General features: G+C 38.1%; 1 protein-coding gene across 4 annotated transcripts in view; it reads left to right on the forward strand.

Annotated features, from left to right (window-relative positions):
* Nucleotides 1-18,564, forward strand: part of ccdc24 (coiled-coil domain containing 24) — an 89,547-nt gene that overhangs the window by 7,252 nt on the left and 63,731 nt on the right. For all 4 annotated transcript variants that reach the window (XM_039735615.1, XM_039735617.1, XM_039735616.1 and 1 more), the window contains exon 3: nucleotides 11,615-11,787. In XM_039735615.1, coding sequence (XP_039591549.1) covers nucleotides 11,615-11,787 — 173 coding nt within the window. The remainder of the gene's footprint in view (nucleotides 1-11,614; nucleotides 11,788-18,564) is intronic.

Genomic DNA, 18,564 nt, shown 5'->3' on the forward strand with positions numbered 1-18,564 from the left:
CAGGTAAAACTTTAACTTCATTTAAATAATCCATATTCTTCACTGGGACTGGCGTGAAGGATAGAATTAAGTAAACATGTACTACGAAGATATTTCAGTGTTCTTTAAATGTTTTGAAGAATCGGCGCTCTAAGCTTACAGATGGCTTAACATCTATTACAGAACTGATTGTGTGCCGATCGGTTACTTGGAGAAAGAAAAGCAAGGACTGCAGGGGCGGCCACGCCAATATATATTGAATATAAAACATAAAGGGAAAATAATGACACAGCTAAAAATACAGCGGCAAATTTCAACAAAAGTTAAACGCTTGTGTCATGAGCACGAGGCGGCTATGCAGTGTCCGCAGCGACTGTGGCCATCCACCGTGCATAAGATACCATATTGATATTGGCGGCGAAGGGGCCGCCGATTCTTTCTCTGCCCAGGGCCGCCACAAGCCTAGAGCCGGCCATGAGTACTGCTGCAATAAATGATTTCATCGAAGGTCGCGCACAATCACTGCGCCATGAAACCCATGTTTAATAACGTGCTTTAACTCCTATCATAATGAAAATTATATCACATATACATCTCAGTATTTTAGTTATTCTGAGAGCTGTAATATCACGAATGTAATGGATTCTGTGTCCTGTCAGAGGAAGAGAGCCGGTTTAAGAAGCAAGTAGTGATTCACACACATAGAGCACATAGAAGATCACATACAAAACAAAGCATTTAACGTGCTACTTTAATTACGATGTGATTTGAGAAACTGGTTAATTAAACGATTTTAAGATGACGTTTATGATGTTCTACTTTAATGACAAAATAAACTACATGATTAAAGTGGAAATTTCGAGATTGAAGTTGACATTTCGTGCTTTTTCCCCACCGTGTGCCTTTTTTTCTCTGTATTCTAATAAGCTTTCATATGACACTCAGACGGTGGGTTACGACTCGTCTTTTCATGGCGACTTTGATATCTGAGCTTTCAAGTTTCTCCAACACGCTCTGTCACTCGATCAACTTCCTTTTGTTGATTATACCACGGTTTAATTAAACAAATAGTATGTTTTTCCTTTGCCTTCACTTGGTATTCGTTGAAATTCTTATATTTTCCCCTGTGCTTTTCCCATTGTCTTTTCACAGAAGGCTGAGCTGAAGGGCGATTTATATTGATTTGCATATTCAAAGAGGCGTAATTCTGGGAGGAGTTGGGGCGAGACATAAGGCGCGTGCACGTGCATTAGTTTTCACGCTGACCGGGATTTATGTAGCGGAAGAACGTGGAACTTGGAGTACGCACAGATTCCTGCATCTGGATTTTTCTGTGCGTAAGCACATTTCGGGTTTTGTGCTTACTCACTGTTATAGTGCGAATTCTACGCACGGCGTTATGCATGAGGCCCCAGGACTCTTCCTAGAGCTGGCCGGCCATCTAAACTGAGCAATCGGGGGAGAAGGGCCTTAGTCAGGGAGGTGACCAAGAACCCGATGGTCACTCTGTCAGAGCTCCAGAGGTCCTCTGTGGTGAAAGGAGAAACTTCCAGAAGTACAACCATCTCTGCAGCAATCCACCAATCAGGCCTGTATGGTAGAGTGGCCAGACGGAAGCCACTCCTTAGTAAAAGGCACATGGCAGCCCGCCTGGAGTTTGACAAAAGGAACCTGAAGGACTCTCAGACCATGAGAAACAAAATTCTCTGGTCTGATGAGACAAAGATTGAACTCTCTCGTGTGAATGCCAGGCATCACGTTTGGAGGAAACCAGGCATCGCTCATCACCAGGCTAATATCATCCCTACAGTGAAGCATGGTGGTGGCAGCATCACGCTGTGGGGATGTTTTTCAGCAGGAACTGGTAGAATAGTCAGAATAAAGGGAAAGATGACTGCAGCAATGTACAGAGACATCCTTGATGAAAACCTGCTCTAGAGCACTCTTGACCTCAGGGCTACGGTTCATCTTTCAGCAGGACAACGACCCTAAGCACACAGCTAAGATATCAAAGGAGTGGCTTCAGGATAACTCTGTGAATGTCCTTGAGTGGCCCAGCCAGAGCCCGTCCTTGAATCCAATTGAACATCTCTGGAGAGATCTTAAAATGGCTGTGCACCGACGCTTCCCATCCATCCTGATGGAGCTTGAGAGGTGCTGCAAAGAGGAATGGGCGAAACTGGCCAAGGATAGGTGTGCCAAGCTTGTGGCATCATATTCAAAAAGACTTGAGGCTGTAATTGCTGCCAAAGGTGCATTGACAAAGTATTGAGCAAAGGCTGTGAATACTTATGTACATGTGATTTCTCAGTTCTGTTATTTTTAATAAATTTGCAAAAACCTCAAGTTAACTTTTTTCACGTTGTCATTATGGGGTGTTGTGTGTAGAATTCTGAGGGAAAAAATACATTTAATCCATTTTGGAATAAGGTTGTAACATAACACAATGTGGAAAAAGTGATGCGCTGTGAATACTTTCCGGATGCACTGTATATACACATTATGTATAGTATGTAGTCTTATACCATCATACAGTGCCTCAGGAATGTGTTATTGGAGATTACAAAAAGAACCTGTATAATAAAATTGAGATTTTTTAAATTCTTTTTCAAAGCCATAATTTTGTTGCAGAGGACTAATGTTTATATAAATTTTATAGAAGATACCTTGTACTAGGCCATGAGTGTGCAAACACAAATCTGCACATAAAACTAATTTTGAATTAGATTTTTTACCTGCTTGTCAATCACAATTCTGAAAAATGCTAAAACTGGCAAAATGTTTGGCATATTCATTCAACCATGAAGTCAGTAAGTGGGTTAGAAATTAACAGATGGATGAACTTGTTTTTGACAAGAGAAAAATCAAAAATTTTAAAGTTGTTTCAAATATATGACAAACTTAAAATCAATGATTTCATATTTTCTTTTTAACGCAGAAACAGTAAAAATGACTGTTTCGAATACATTTTAAAGAGCAGCACAGTTACTCAGCACTATAGCTAGCACTTCTGCCTATAGTCTTGAGTCCTTTTTGGTCACTTCGTATGTGCTATGTGTATATTCTCTGTGTCTGGGGGTCTCACTACTTATTCTGATTTCCTCCTACATCCCAAAAATATTTACAGTAAGTTATACTGATTTGCAATATGAAGTATACATCTTGTGTGTGAATTTGTCCAGTAATAGATTGGTATGCCATTTAGTCCTGGTTACTACATTGTGCCCTCTATGACCAGGATAGGGCATAGGCTCTGACTCCTTGTGACACAGAATTGGAGTTAATGGATATGGCAAACTTGGAAGCTTACGTATTCAAATGCTACATTTTATGTAGATATTACTGTCTGTCCATTAAATAAAAACACAAAAGTCATTGAAATTCTTGTTCCTGTTTTAAGTGTCTTCAAATAACCTTGTTTGTATGTTTTTGACCTGTAGAATGAAAACAAAATTTGTACCTTTTGTAAAAGCAGGAAGAACCTGAAATCTCATTATATAAAGTTCTTAAGTCCAAATCAAAATATAGAAACCCAGCATTACGGAAAACATTGTTACTGAACACGCCTTTTTACTGTGCCACCATTTTATGATTATTTCTAGATGATTAAACTGTAAAGGCTCCTTTTTCACTCATAATATTTATGTCATGCTTTATATTTAAAACATATGTTAAGCAGGTCTATAAGCATGAGAGTACTTATCAGTCGTTCTCTGTGTTAATAATTCATAGGCTGTGTGGCACAGAAAACACTTTGGAGGCTTTCTGGTATTTTTGCTTTTTCTATCGTTTTTATTTGTTCACCACAAGTATTATGTAATTTTTTTTTCTTAAAAATGGTCTTTTTTTTTAATTCCAGCACAGGATGTGAAAGCATTGATATCATGACTGTGTTGGTTGTTTGCCAAACCGAACAAAAAAAGATACGCACTGTAATTAGACACTTCAAAGTCCGTATAGTACAGATTTATACAATGTGGCTATTCAGTTGTATTTAATTAAAAGGCTACAGTGACCCAGACTTTGCTGATTTTACAAACCAAACCTCTGAAAATAGACGAATTTCTACCGTATATATGATTTTTGAAGTATTCTTTTTGGGAAATGATTATTTTTGGCCAATAATAATGGTGCTTTGCTTGTGCCTAACTGCAGTACAATGTTTTTCTAATCAGTGCTCAGCACTCCACCCGAGGATCTGCTACATTCATTCTAAATCAGATTTTAATTTTGTGTTATGCCTTGATGATGAGAAGAATTTCCTTCCTTATAACTGAAATGTCAGTGTTTCATCCTGAATAACGTCAGTTTGTAAAACACAGAGAGGGCAGAAATTTATTCTTGTTCAGTAAAAATCTAATTCTTATAGGAACTCTTGTGCGGAAAACGTTCTTACTGTTTGTAAACAGTAAAAGCAATTACACCCAAATGATAAACCCAATTGCTGTAAATTTAACTGAGAAATTTTATTTTTAAACTGAAAAGTCTGTATACTAAGATATTGTTTCATTTAAAAATTTGAGTGGAGCAGTGTTGTTTAACTTCTATCATATTAGATATTTAAGTAATGCTCTAAAGTGTTATGATGGGCAGCACAGCAGCCATTGTGTTTCGTTGCGTCAACTTACAGTTTCAAAGTTCTGGGTTCAGATCCCTGCTGCGTCACATTTTTTGTGGAGTTTGGACATTCTCCTGTCTGTGTATTATATCTGGCTTACTCCTGTAGCTTATTAGCAACTTTAACATACTATGAGTGACAGTAGGTCTAGTTAAAAGTATGCTTAACAATAAACCGATACCCTGTCCAGGACTGGCTTCTGTTTTGTTTCCGGAATAGGTTTTGGCCTCTGTGAGCCACAATTGAGTTAAGCAAGGTCAGAAGATAAATGTGTATATGAAAATTTGTCATCCAGCTGCACTCCCAGATATTTAAAGGTCTGCACCCTCTGCACACAGTCACCTCTGATGATCACAGGGTCCATGAGGGGCCTAGGCCTCCTAAAATCCACCACCAGCTCCTTGGTCTTGCTGGTGTTAAGGTGTAAGTGGTTTGAGTCGCACCATTTAACAAAGTCTTTGATTAACTTTCTGTACTCCTCCTCCTGCCCACACCTGATGCAGCCCACAATAGCAGTGTCATCAGCGAACTTTTGCACGTGGCAGGACTCCGAGTCATATTGGAAGTCTGATGTATATAGATTAAACAGGACCGGAGAAAGTATAGTCCCCTGCGGCGCCCCTGTATTGCTGAACACAATGTCAGACCTGCAGTTCCCAAGACGCACATATTGAGGTCTGTCTGTAAGATAGTCCACGATCCATGCCACCAGGTGTGAGTCTACTCCCATCTCAGTCAGCTTGTCTCTAAGGAGCAGAGGTTGGGTGGTGTTGAAGGCGCTAGAGAAGTAGTTTTACTTTTGCACATGGCCAGCAACGCACTGTCCATTAATTTTGTTCATTCACATCAAAACAACTGGATTGTTTGGATGTATAAGATGCAGTGATGATAATCTTAAAAGTTCCTAAAATGTCAAAGTGAAGGACATAAACAAACTATTATTGGACTATTGTAGATTTTACATTTCAGGCCTGTATGAAAAAATTGTAATACCTCCAAAATAATGGCCTGTGTATTTTATGTGGTATATTCCATACTCAAGAAGACCCCATAAATACAAGCACCCAAGTTATAATTTCTGCTACTTCTGCTGTCCTTGAATGTGTTCTAACCATCACATGCTTGTTTCTGTGAAAGGAGAACACAAGGATTTCATGACACCATGTAGAATGTACTTGTCATCTTATATGGTAAAAACAAACTATCTGAATTCTTCTGTACTGAACGTCTTCTCCAGGAATGTACACTAGAAATGCCATTGGATATTTTAGATATACAAAACTTACAAATAAAAAGCACTTGTAGAAACATGCTCACTTTTTTCTCAACTCTGAAAGACAAGCTTACCTAGTCGGGGCGAGTACTGGGGAGTGAATGAGTTTGCCACGTTGGAGACTGGTATTCAGTTCAGGATTCTTTCCTGCCTTATACCCTATGCTACTGTGATAGGTTTGATCCTTTTGCAACACTCCATTCAACAAATCAACAATGAAAATCAACAATGTGAGACTGCCTGGCACAGTTACTAGTACATTTTTGCCCTTTCTTACTTTGGCAAATATTATGTTACCTAAAATGTTTAAAAGTGTTCATTTAGGGACCTATATTCCCTACTTCCTTTCAACCTAAACAGAGGTGACCTTAGGGAAGAGTGGAGCCTAGGGCTGACCAACCCCACGCAGGGCAGGTTACGTCAAACTCTGTTACTGGTATGTGTGGACTGTATAAACTTGTGTGTGAATTTAATAAAAATAATATTAACATGCACTGGTTTTTCTCATTACAGTATTCAGCTAAATTTTTGCAAGATAACATGTTGGACTTTATTAAAATATAATGATATAATCTATTAAAAAAGTGAAATTCATAATTCATGACAATACTATGACAGTGCGAAATGTGATACGGTGTCATTTGGAAATTAGCAGGGCCTCTTCTAAAAAAAGTCACCAAATTGCAAGTATACTCTGAGTCTCGATATGCGATAAGGGTTCCTCTTAGAAGGATCTGAAATATATATATACTGGAGAATATAACTTGACAAATCCGCTTGAACGGGACACGCGGACTTCAAAAGCAGGGCCCCCTTAGGCGTGGGGCCTGGGGCAGTTGCTCCAATTGCCACCCCAAACGCCACTTTTGAACCTAAATTATTGAGAAAATGAATAAAAGTTTTAAATAGTTGACTGATTCGGCATCTTTAAATATAAGGAGACAAATAAACAAAAAGTGAATAGTGCTTGGAGGATTGTTAAATATTGTTTTCAATACAGGAACAATATAATGTGCTTCAGATCTCAGATTTTTACATCAGATACATTAATCTGGTAAATTTTTAAATCGTGATCTGTATGTTCAGGCCATTTGTGAGTCACATATTACTATTAAACTATTCACATGTCTAATTAATTTGCTAAAAACAAAAAGCCCAAAGGTGCTTTTCAGTTTTGGAAACAATAGTGAAAAAGGATGGCCTGAAAGATATGCTTCATTTCTTTTTGGCCTGGCAGAGTAGTCAGTTATGTCTGTTTTCATATGTATAACAATTGTTTATTGTTTTATATGTTCACTCAGTCTTTTTAAGCAGCATGATGTTACAGGTTCCTTTGCACCAGCCAACATCCATTTGCTCCCACTACAGCATATGAAGTTTGAAGCTCAGAATTTCTCTGGCTTTTCTGCAAAATGTGGCAAAAACAAAGTATTATTCCTTTAAGTTAATGGCACAGTCCTTTAGCCTGAGATTCTCCTGATGCTGGTCACGGTGGGTCTTTGGCATACTACTGCTCTGGTTGACATCAAGTCCCCATTACGCCTTGTGAGCTAGGGCTGTCAAATGAGCAAAACATTTAGATTTGAATTCATATGTTAAAATATGCATATACAGTATTTGAATGTTTTTAAATTTAGGTTAAACATTCTGGGCCCTACATATATAATGTATTTGTGCCGTATGCACTATTTTTATATTTCCATTATCAAAGTTTATCTGCAAATGCATCTATAGCAGTGTACCAGAAAAGACGCACATGAAAATCACATCTTTCAAAACGGTGAGACACTTGAAAACACAACTTTACACAACAACAGGTCTCCCAGAGAGAAAAAAGTGATGTGCTCAGCTAGGCATATTTTGGTATTCTACATAAGAAACTCATACTAAATCTCTCGTGATTGCTGAAAACACATTATATGTAGTCATTAATCTTTTTTTTTCCATGCTATGGCTTCTTTTTAACTCTAGAGGTCAGAAGACATGATGTATGTGTCTTTTATATACAATAAATTAAGGCACTATGAGCCTTTTTTTTACAGTAGTTCACAAATGAAAAAACAGAATGCAGTAAATGTTGCATTGTAATGAATTTTCTCCTCATTAATTTTAATTTATTTAGTAGATGTATATTTGGCACAATATATAAGCAATTTGTAAATGAGTTTTGAGTGTGTGTTGGGGAACTAATAAGTTAATTCTATAGCATAAAATGTGAAGCAGGTAAAGTATAATCAATAGTTACTTGTCTAGATGGATGGTTATAAAAAAACTGTTACTGGCTGGCAATAGCTTGAGCGTTCTGAACATAAATTTAACACAGAACACCCATTAAGTGCAACAGGTTAGTGCAAGTGATTAATGACTGACAGTTCAGACTAAATAAATGGATTGTTCTTTTCCTCTTCAGCTGAAAAATATAATAAAGGTGGCCTAATAATATTTTTTCATGCCTTATTATTTTAGTCAATGTGTGTCTAGTATGCAGCTGTCTGTGTGTAAAGCTTAAAGTTGGCTAAGGTAACTTAAATGTGCATTGCTGATATTGAAAAGGGTCTTTCAAAAGGTGATTTTATAATCACAAAAGGAAAATGAGCAATAGAGCAGCTATTTTCCATTGTCTTTAATGATAGAAGGAAGCTGGTGTTTGTTTGCTTCAATAGATGCTTAGTAGTTCTAGCATAAAGCTGCAGTAAGTTAGTGATTTTGTGTACGAGAGTGACTTACACAAAGCTGTTAAATCCAAGAGCAGAGCAGACAGGGTAGGGAAATCTGTCCCAAAATGCACTTTTGGTGAGGCATGTTTAAGAGGCAGAAGGCTGTCTGTTTTACCTTGTGTTGATTCAAGCTAACCATTCAGAAATATGAATAGATTGATCCTGGAAGTGATCTGCAAAAACAGATCTGTAAAATATTGTAATGTTGCATGGGGCATCTGGATTAATACTGTGGTATGCATTGTTTGCTTTTAGTGAAATTATTCATTTTTATCATAGAGTAGATAACTATTGGGGTTTGGAATAACTTTTTATTATTTTGACAATTTTTATTTTTTGGTCTGCATAAATTAAACATAAAAATATTAACAAAGTTAGTTCTTTTTGAATTAGGCCAATTGCTGGGTTCTGTTTCAGTTTTGGACTTCTCCTGTCTCAGTCTTTGATCTTTGGTTTCCCCTCATGTTTGGGTTGTTTGTTTATAATCCCTCCTAAGGTTTTGACCCAGCTTGTCCCTGACTAAACTCCACACATTGCTATCATCTTCTTGTCAAACCCCCATTCTTTCTTAAAATAATACATGGAGACTCAGTCTCACTGCAAATTTGATGTGGACATGAAAGCAGGGATTGAATGTCAGTTTTTGCATGTGGAAAAAAATTGCAGTACTTTCAGCTTATATTCAGTTAGTGGCATTTCAGCTAACAGTCCTATGGCTCTATCTGTTGCAGGGGACTCACCAAGCTCATTGCCTTCTTCAGTTCTACTGTACCATTTAGCTGTTCTCACAATGTGTTTGCACTCTTTGCTTATGTAATATCCTAAAGCTCCCTCGAAGTCAAGCAGTGATAGTTTACAGAGCCACCTAAAATTTAGAGTGAATTATACTCTGCTAGAAAAGAGATCTAATTCTAACAAAGTGGGCCTGAAAGTAGTTATATGAAAGTTTTCACTGCCTTGCTTATCACTGATTTATTACACCATGGCCTGTACTGGAGATCAGATATGTTGAGAATGCCAGCACTTTGTTTCTATGAGTATAATTTGTAGCAGTCAAATTTAGAATATCCTTGTACAGGTTTATCTTTGTCTTGTATTAGAATAAATCATCATTTCAGTCAGATTATTTTCATTCAAGATACAATATAATTTAGCAATATAATAATTAACAATTTTGTTTTGAACCACAAAAACAATCAAGAAGGTCAAGTTTCCATTGATTTTCCTTGTAACAAAACAAGCTTATGTATGGTTCAGTACGGATTCTTCCCTAAAATAACTTGCCACTCATCCATTGTAATAATTTGCCTGTGCAGCGCTTGTTCTGCTTTTACTTATAGGATATTGTGGATACAGAAAGTAAATCTCATGTTGTTGGGTATTCACAGAAGGTCACATTGGCGTAATTATTTTATTTACCATGTTGTATTGTTAATGTAACCAGTGGTTTGTGTATCCAGACTAGACAAGGAGTGGTAATATGCAAGAAAAGCCACATTATTGCCAGGAGAGGCAGATCTGCTAATGGAAGTTTTCTTTAGCAGAATGATAGAGGTGGCTGTATTGATTCTGGTGAGCCACGTTCACATCATATCTCTGTAATATGAGGGAGGCCAGCTAAAGAGAGGTTGTTGGAGCATTGCCCTAAGTGAATTGGCAAAGTCCCTAAAAATATCTAAAAATTAGAACTAGTTTGATTCGGTACTCAAATGTGGCCCACCTGCCAAGTTGTTTTGCCTGCCTAAGGTAAAGTCATCCCTGATGGAGGATCGCAGGAATCGTGAGGTAGGGGGTCCTTTCATCGGATTGGCTGGCCAAGCAGTGTTTCAGCTGTGGAATTGCCAAATGGAGGAGGCAGCGTGATGGCTGAGGTCTCCAGGACTCTAAACAAATCCAAATCAGTGATATCATCTACTGTTAAATTCTGCTCCGTACTTGTAAAATTTTTATTTTTATATTGTATTGAGGATTTGTTCTGATCTGTGTATTGTATTGTATTGACCCCCTTCTTTTTAACAGCCACTGCACGCCCATTTGACCTGGAAAGGGGTATCTTTTTGAAATGCCTTTCCCAAGGTTTCTTCCATTTTTTTCCCTACAAGGGTTTTTTTGGGGAGTTTTTTCTTGTCTTCTTGGAGAGTCAAGGCTGGGGGGCTGTCAAGAGGCAGGTCTGTTAAAGCCCATTGTGGCACTTCTTGTGTGATTTTGGGCTATACAAAAATAAATTGTATTGTATGTAATCTCCAGTGAGAAGAAGTGCTTTACAGACTTGAGTCAAACCTTTTGTGATTGTAAACAATGTTGTTTATAGAATTAGAATTAATTGACTGACTGATTATACATATTATATTCACAACAAAGAGCTTTTATACACACATTTTCAATATCGTAATGTTTTAGTTGCAAGGTCCTTATTAACCTGAAAAGTGTGACACTGAGATGTAAACAGAAACACTTGTATCTAGAGAAAGCCCTCAGGCACATGGGTGGAATATGCAAAGTCTACATAGCCAGTGACTAGGATGGATGTCAAATCCAAATCCTGGACCTATCAGTTAAACACAAAACATCCACTTTATAGCTAATTTACTATCCTACTCTGGAAATATTTGACATAACTGGGTGGGATGAAAGTGCACTTATTAGTGTTGTTGTTTCAGATTTCCAGAAGGTTGAAATTATAGTTCCCACTAATGTGCTTCATCTTCTCAAAGCCTTATAATCAGAATAAGAGAAATTGTTATACCAGACTATCATGCATATAAGTACTAGAAGATAAGCATCTGTGATGGTTTAAATTGTTTTAGCTATCTGAGAACTTTTAAAAGCTAGCATTCCTTCATAATTAATGGTCACATGGTTGACAAAGGTTAGATCACTAGTGATGCCAAGAATAACAAGGATAGTTTTTTTTTTTAGGAGAGAGTGTCTCCTGTGATTTAAAATATTTGTAAGAAAGTAATGCTTCAAATCAAAAATAGTTATGAAGTAATTTTTAAAGAAGATGTGCAATTTTTTACAATGTAGGTCGAGACATGGCTTGATATGTGGAGGAGTATGATGTCAGAAAATTCTCCTCCCTCTGAAGAATGCATCTCTCATACCACGCTGACTGAGGCACCTGCCATAAAAGAGCTTCTGAAAGAGGAGATTCGACTTCTCCTTCTCAACATCCGTGAAAAAGCTGGTGAACAAGGCAGGTAATTATGGAAAGAAATCCTGTTGTTGTTAGATTAGAATAAATTAGATTAGATTAGTTTAGATTAGATAAATGCTAGACTTTTGCTGTAATAGATTCTGATTCTTCAGGACTCTGTAATGGAAAAAGAGGGGACAGAAATTAATCAAAAATGGATTTTCAAAACAATGAAGGGCAGCGCTTCTTGGATATGGCTCAAGACTTAAAACCACAATGTGGCTGGTTCCATTCTAGTCCGAGAAATTGCTTCCATTGAAAAGAATACATGTTAACAGTTGCATAGAGTGTACTTATATACAGTAGCAGGATACTTCATTATCAAATGTTAAATGTAAGGAGGGCCAAGCATAATTCTGAGATTTTAGCAGTCACATGTGAATGATAAGAACAACACTATACTACTATGTATCCAAGGATGTTTATTGACATTAATATTAATATTTAAATCGATTTGAATCACAGATACAAGAAATAAATCTTAAAAATTTACAATGAAATGCTGTTTAACTGAATAACAATGGACTGGACTATCAATCCTTTAATAAACTATATTACCTTTTGTTGCATTTGTTGTAATTACATTTTATACTTTTGTTGAAATTACTTTTACTTTTAAGAAAACATAATACACCCACAGGATCACATGTTAAATAACAAAATGCACCCATATCAGTTCATGCTAATTCTTTTTTTCTTTCTGTCTTATTTATCTTGTTTATTTAAGGTACACGTATAACAACCAGTACTGTATTTATTTTCCAATCACTAAAATTACTATAACTTGACTTTGCAAGGGTGGTAAAGTTGGGCTCATAAGAAGTGAGAGCACTTTGCAAACATTGGTTAAGGAGGGTTATTGTAAGGGAAGAACACATTTATGTTGCATTCATATGCAAAAAGCTTGACTTACTAGGATACATTAGAGCAAATGTTGTTAAAAGAAAAATAGCCAACCTTTTAGTGATTGGGTACTGGACCCATTTCAGTCCAGTCCAACACTGTACACATCCTATAGATGGAAGCTCCTGTTTTAATTCAGATGATTCTTATATGTCTATCAATTCTAATTGCAAAGAACCTTCAACAAAAGATGTACAATAAGCACCTATTTGGCTCTCAGTGCAGACACTCCTCTCACAACAGTTATAAGCGGACACTTCAAAAATTGCATCACCTCAGTGGGAATGTCAAAGCTGTCAAAACCGTGCAGCAAAGTTCGCCCTTAACTTGTCTAAAAATTCTGGTGTTGTTATGGTAATTTGTGTGGATGCCGAGTTATTTATTAAATTGCGCAGTGTTGGAAAATGCACCATTTTCCCAGAAGTCAAATTATTTGAAAACAAGCCAGTTTCTTTTTAAACCTTTTATGTTTTTCCACAAGATTTCCAACTGTTTTATCCTTCTCCTTGTAAACCAAGATTAAGTCCATTTAAATGTTGGAAGATGTCACTCAGTCAGAACATTTCTTCTATGAATGTCTCATCTAGCATTTTGGATATAAATGCCGCCACATTTTTAAGAAGACAACTGTAGGGAAAAACAACAATCTCTTGCATGAGTTTACAAACCCTTTTGAGTGCATAACCCTTATTTATTTATTTTTCTAACATCATTATGCCCAAGTAAATGATTGTGTCCGGCTAACATATCAGGCAGGAGTTTGTGTAAGAAGCAGTGTTGCTTGCAGTTGCTCTGGTGAAACTGATCATAAGCATAACACAGTCTGTTATGTTTTTTTAACTTATCTCTGAGTTTTACACAAAGAATGCTTTGATGTCTCAGACAATGTAAAGATTTAATCTGTGGCGCAAGTTCAGCCACGCAGACTGACAGACCCTGAACCCTTCCCTCCAAAGAAAAGACAAAATCTGTTGCTAGCAGGTTTACTCATTGCAAATCTAATCCTTTCTCATTAAAAAAATAAAACAATTTTCTAAAAAATGATTTCTCTTGTTGTTTGTCCATCTAATGGAATTAAACTGGGCAAGACTTCATGAAAGCCTCATCAAACCTCATCATAAATAAATGTTGTTGTTGTTGTATCAAACCTCATCAAAAACTGTAATGTACAGATATAGTTGTGCACTGTCACTGTCATCTGTAAATTTATCTACCGCCATCAATATTACAACAGCCTTTTTCAATTTAAGAGTTTTGAAAAGATCATTTGTGAGTGCTTCAACTCCTCTCATACTTGTGGTATCCAACGTTGATATTTTATGAATGGAAATTATGCTCTTCCTTACTTTGTCATCTGTCACTACCTCCTCTATAACAGTGGTTGACCAGCACCGGTCCATAGAAAATTTTTATCAGTCAGCAAAATGTTAGGCATGGTCATTATATTAATGCTGTTACTGTCTACTACTGGTCCACAAAAAGCTTTACATGAAATGTTGCCAGTCCGTGGGTTTATTCAATAAAAACACAGTCATGTTTATTAAGAAAATTGCTTGAAACTGCAAGGGGGACCCTCATCCCCATACCTTCTAACCGGATCCTTCGTTCCTTTGTTCGTCATTGAATTGAGCTACCCAAAGTTCCACAGGGAAAGTAATTTGAAATCTGCCTTTGGTCCACATAAACAATACTCATTAACAGAGCAAACTTCCTGGTTTTGTTGAAAAATGGACACAAAGAGATTTGCCTGTCCAGTTATTATTATACTGCCCATTTTCATTGTCAGATTTTTTCTTTTTAGAGGTTGAGAAAGACATTTTTGTAGATATTTGGTAACAACAACAACAACATTTATTTATATAGCACATTTTCATACAAAAATGTAGCTCAAAGTGCTTTACATAATGAAGAATAGAGAAATAAGAGACACAGTAAGAAAATAAAATAAGTCAACATTAATTAACATAGAATAAGAGTAAGGTCCGATGGCCAGGGGACAGAAAAACAAAAAAACTCCAGACGGCCGGAGAAAAAAAATAAAATCATTTATTTGGTAGCTGATAAAGAGGAAAAATATTAGTGAAATCTTAGCACTTTGGAAAGTTTCAGAGCACGAACTTCAGAAGCATCTAAACATAATGTGACAGCAATGGATGAGGCAAAATGAAAAGCTGTTTTTTAGTTGATGTGTAGTTTTATCTGTGGTGATAAATGGATTTAAATGGGCCAGACTTTTTTTTTTTTTTTGACTGGCTGGTCATGGTCCTCAGGCAACCAGTTCCTATTATATAGGGTCTACTAGGTGGTGTTCACTACAGAAATACTAATATATACAGTGATCCCTCCTCGATCGCGGGGGTTGTGTTCCAGAACCCCTCGCGAAAGTTGAAAATCCATGATGTAAAAAAACATACATTTATATTGTTATTTTTATATTGTCACGCTTGTGTCACAGATTTGCAAAGAAACACAGGAGGTTGTAGAGACTGGGACTTTAAAACACTGCAAACAAACATTTCTCTCTTTTTAAAAAGTTTAAACTGTGCTCCATGACAAGAAAGAAATGACAGTTCCGTCTCACAATTAAAAGAGTGAAAACATATCTTCTTCTTCAAAGGAGTGCCCGTCAGGAGCAGAGAATGTCAGAGAGAGAGAGAAAAGCAAACAATCAAAAATCAATAGGTGCTTTTAAGTATGCGAAGCACCACCCGACAAAGCAGCTGCAAGGAAGGGAGCAATGTAATGGTAGTCTTTCAGCATTTTTAGAGAAGCGTCCGTATCCTCTAGGCCAGTATGCGAACAGCCCTCTGCTCACACCCCCTCCGTCAGGAGCAGAGAATGTCAGAGAGAGAGAGAGAGAGAAAAGCAAACAATCAAAAATCAATAGGTGCCATTCGGGCTTTTAAGTATGCGAAGCACTGTGCGGGAAGCATATCGTATATCATTGAGGAGTTTTATTTAATACATAATACCTGCTCTAATTGGGTAGCTTCTCAGCCATCCGCCAATAGCATCCCTTGTATGAAATCAACTGGACAAACCAACTGAGGAAGCATGTACCATAAATTAAATGACCCATTGTCCGCAGAAATCCGTGAACCAGTGAAAAATTCGTGATATATATTTAGATATGCTTACATGTAAAATCCGCGATGGAGTGAAGGCGCGAAAGTCGAAGCGCGATATATTGTGAGGGTTCACTGTATATTTATATATATATATATATATATATATATATAGTGGAACTTGACCCGGACACAGACAGACGGACATTGTAGTTGCACCCAACACACGTTTATTTACACACTATTTACAATATTTACGTCCAGTGCACGTCCCAGTGCCTCCAACACCGATCCCCAAAGTCCAGGCCTCACAATCCAACTGCCTTTCTGGCCGCCTCCAGTCCTCTCTCCAGCTCCGTCCTTCTTCCACCCGACTTCCGCTACTGATTGAAGGGAGGCGGCCCTTATATAGGAACCGGATGGGCTCCAGCTGCTTCCGGCATTCCTCCGCAGACACGCCCCAGTGTGGCGGAAGTGCCGGCTACGCACCGAAGCCCTCCGGGTGTCCCTGTCTTCCCCGCAGCACATCCCGGTGTGGCGGAAGTGCTGGGCTCCAGGTTTCTTCAGGCACTGGGCGCCGCCTGGCGGTGGCCACGGGCCCCTACAGGGTTGGGCTTCCAAGCCCTCTACCCGTGGCCCCCAATACAACCAGGGTGGTCGCCCCCTCGTGGTCTGGAGGAGGTACAAGCCCTCCTCCGGTCCTCCTGGGCATCCCGGCTGGGCTCCCCCCCCAGCCGGATGCCACAATATATATATATATATATACAGTATATATTAAAGTTGTTATTAAATAAAGTAGTTTTACTCATTTAACATGATATGAATTTTCATGGTTTTGTTAAATGCAAAAAATTCTATTGTTAATGCTTGGTGATGACACTTTGATCTTTAGTGAGAGTAGGGAGCAGGTTGAGGAGTCCCTGGAGAGGTGGAGGTATGCTCCGGAGAGGTGAGGAATGAAGGTCAGTAGGAACAAGACAGAATACATATGTGTGAATGAGAGGAAGGTCAGTGGAATGGTGAGGATGCAGGGAGTAGAGTTAGCAAAGGTAGATGAGTTTAAATGCTTGGGATCCACGGAACAGAATAATGGGAATTGTGGAAGAGAGGTAAAAAAGAGTGCGGGCAGGGTGGAATTGGTGGAGAAGAGGGTCAGGAGTAATTTGTGACAGTCGGGCACCAGCAAGAGTGGAACGGAAGGTCAACAGGATGGTAGTGAGACCAGCTATGTTATATGAACTGGAGATGGTGGCACTCACCAGAAAGCAGGAGACAGACATGGAGGTGGCAGAGTTAAAGATGTTAAAATTTTTTCATTGGGTGTGACAAGGATGGATAGGATTAGAAACAAGTACATTAGAGGGTCAGCTCAGGTTGGACGGTTTGGAGGCAAAGTCAGAGAGACAAGATTGCATTGGTTTGGACTTGTGCAGAGGAGAGACGCTGGGTATATTGGGAAAAGGATTCTAAGGATGTGCTGCCATGCAAGAGAAAAAGAGGAAGGCCTAAGAGAAGGTTTATGGATGTGGTGAGAGAGTACATGCAGATGATGGGTGTAACAGAGCAAGATGCAGAGGACAGGAAGATATGGAAAAAGGTGATCTGCTGTGGCAGCCCCTAACGGGGGCAGCTGAAAGAAGAAGAAGAAGGAATAATAATGTTCATTCTATGTTGACTCTCCTTCTGACTAGTCAACTGCTTAATCCAGGTGTTTTGTCATGTTATTAGATAACCTATGACATGCACCTAACACAAATTGTACCAGTGTAATATCTTAGGTTGTTTTCTAACTGTTGGATAGAAAGAAATGCTAAAACCAGCTATGTGACTGTTATCAGTAACCTCTAACCCTTCTCACTATCCTTATTGTACCCTGCGTATCCAATTGTAAGGCCCTGTAATGACAGGCAGCTCACTGACTGGGACTGTCTTTTATTTTCATTCCTTTACTTCAACCCAGTTTGCCACCAATTCAAGATTATACAAAGCCTCCTGTGTGCCCTTAAGGGACTGCAGATAGACAGGAAATGATCAATCAGTATCAGCTATGCTAGTAATCAATAATCAGACAGAGAAATTGAGTTTAAGCTTTTACTTAAAAACTATATTTATTCTCATAATAACCAATAGCAGTAAATATAAGCAATAAAAATAAATGTACAACCTGGGGTGGGTTCATGCAGTCTTCATTCAATCTCAGATGGCCCAGTTCGTTTGTTATTATTACTGTGTGTATTCCAAATCAAAAGATGGAAACAGTTTAATTCTGGAGACAGAGCTCATTGAAAAGTATGCAGCAGCTACATAGAAAAAGCTCAATTTAAATGCCTGTGCCTCCTCTCAAACTGTCAGAAAGGAAGCAACCAAACGTCAGTTTTGCAACAAAGCACCAACTGAGGGTGAGCTGAGACTCTTTTAAAAAAAGTTATAATAAAAAGACAGGTGCTGTCTCTCCCCATTCTTGCCCAAACTAAGTGCACAGACCTATCTATCTTACAATCCGCTAGCAAAGCGGCTAGCACTTTTACTGTTTCTCAAAACACAGGAACGTTATCATACAAGTGATGGAGGACAATAGCTGCACTAATCTGCAAACAGACCAGCTATGCAAAATATTCTAAGGTCCTGCATTGCCTTTCTGCTTTCCCAGAATACTCTGAATCTATCTAACTTGAAATGGTTAACGCATCCCCCATACACCAGGATTACTTGATTTCATGACAGTTCTTAATCTACAAGCTGTGAGAGTTGTGAACATCACATTTTGGCTTGAACTTTTTTATAGTAGTCTGAAGAATATGTCTGCTTGTGCC

Source organism: Polypterus senegalus, chromosome 14, assembly GCF_016835505.1.
Source record: "Polypterus senegalus isolate Bchr_013 chromosome 14, ASM1683550v1, whole genome shotgun sequence".
Taxonomy (NCBI): domain Eukaryota; kingdom Metazoa; phylum Chordata; class Cladistia; order Polypteriformes; family Polypteridae; genus Polypterus; species Polypterus senegalus.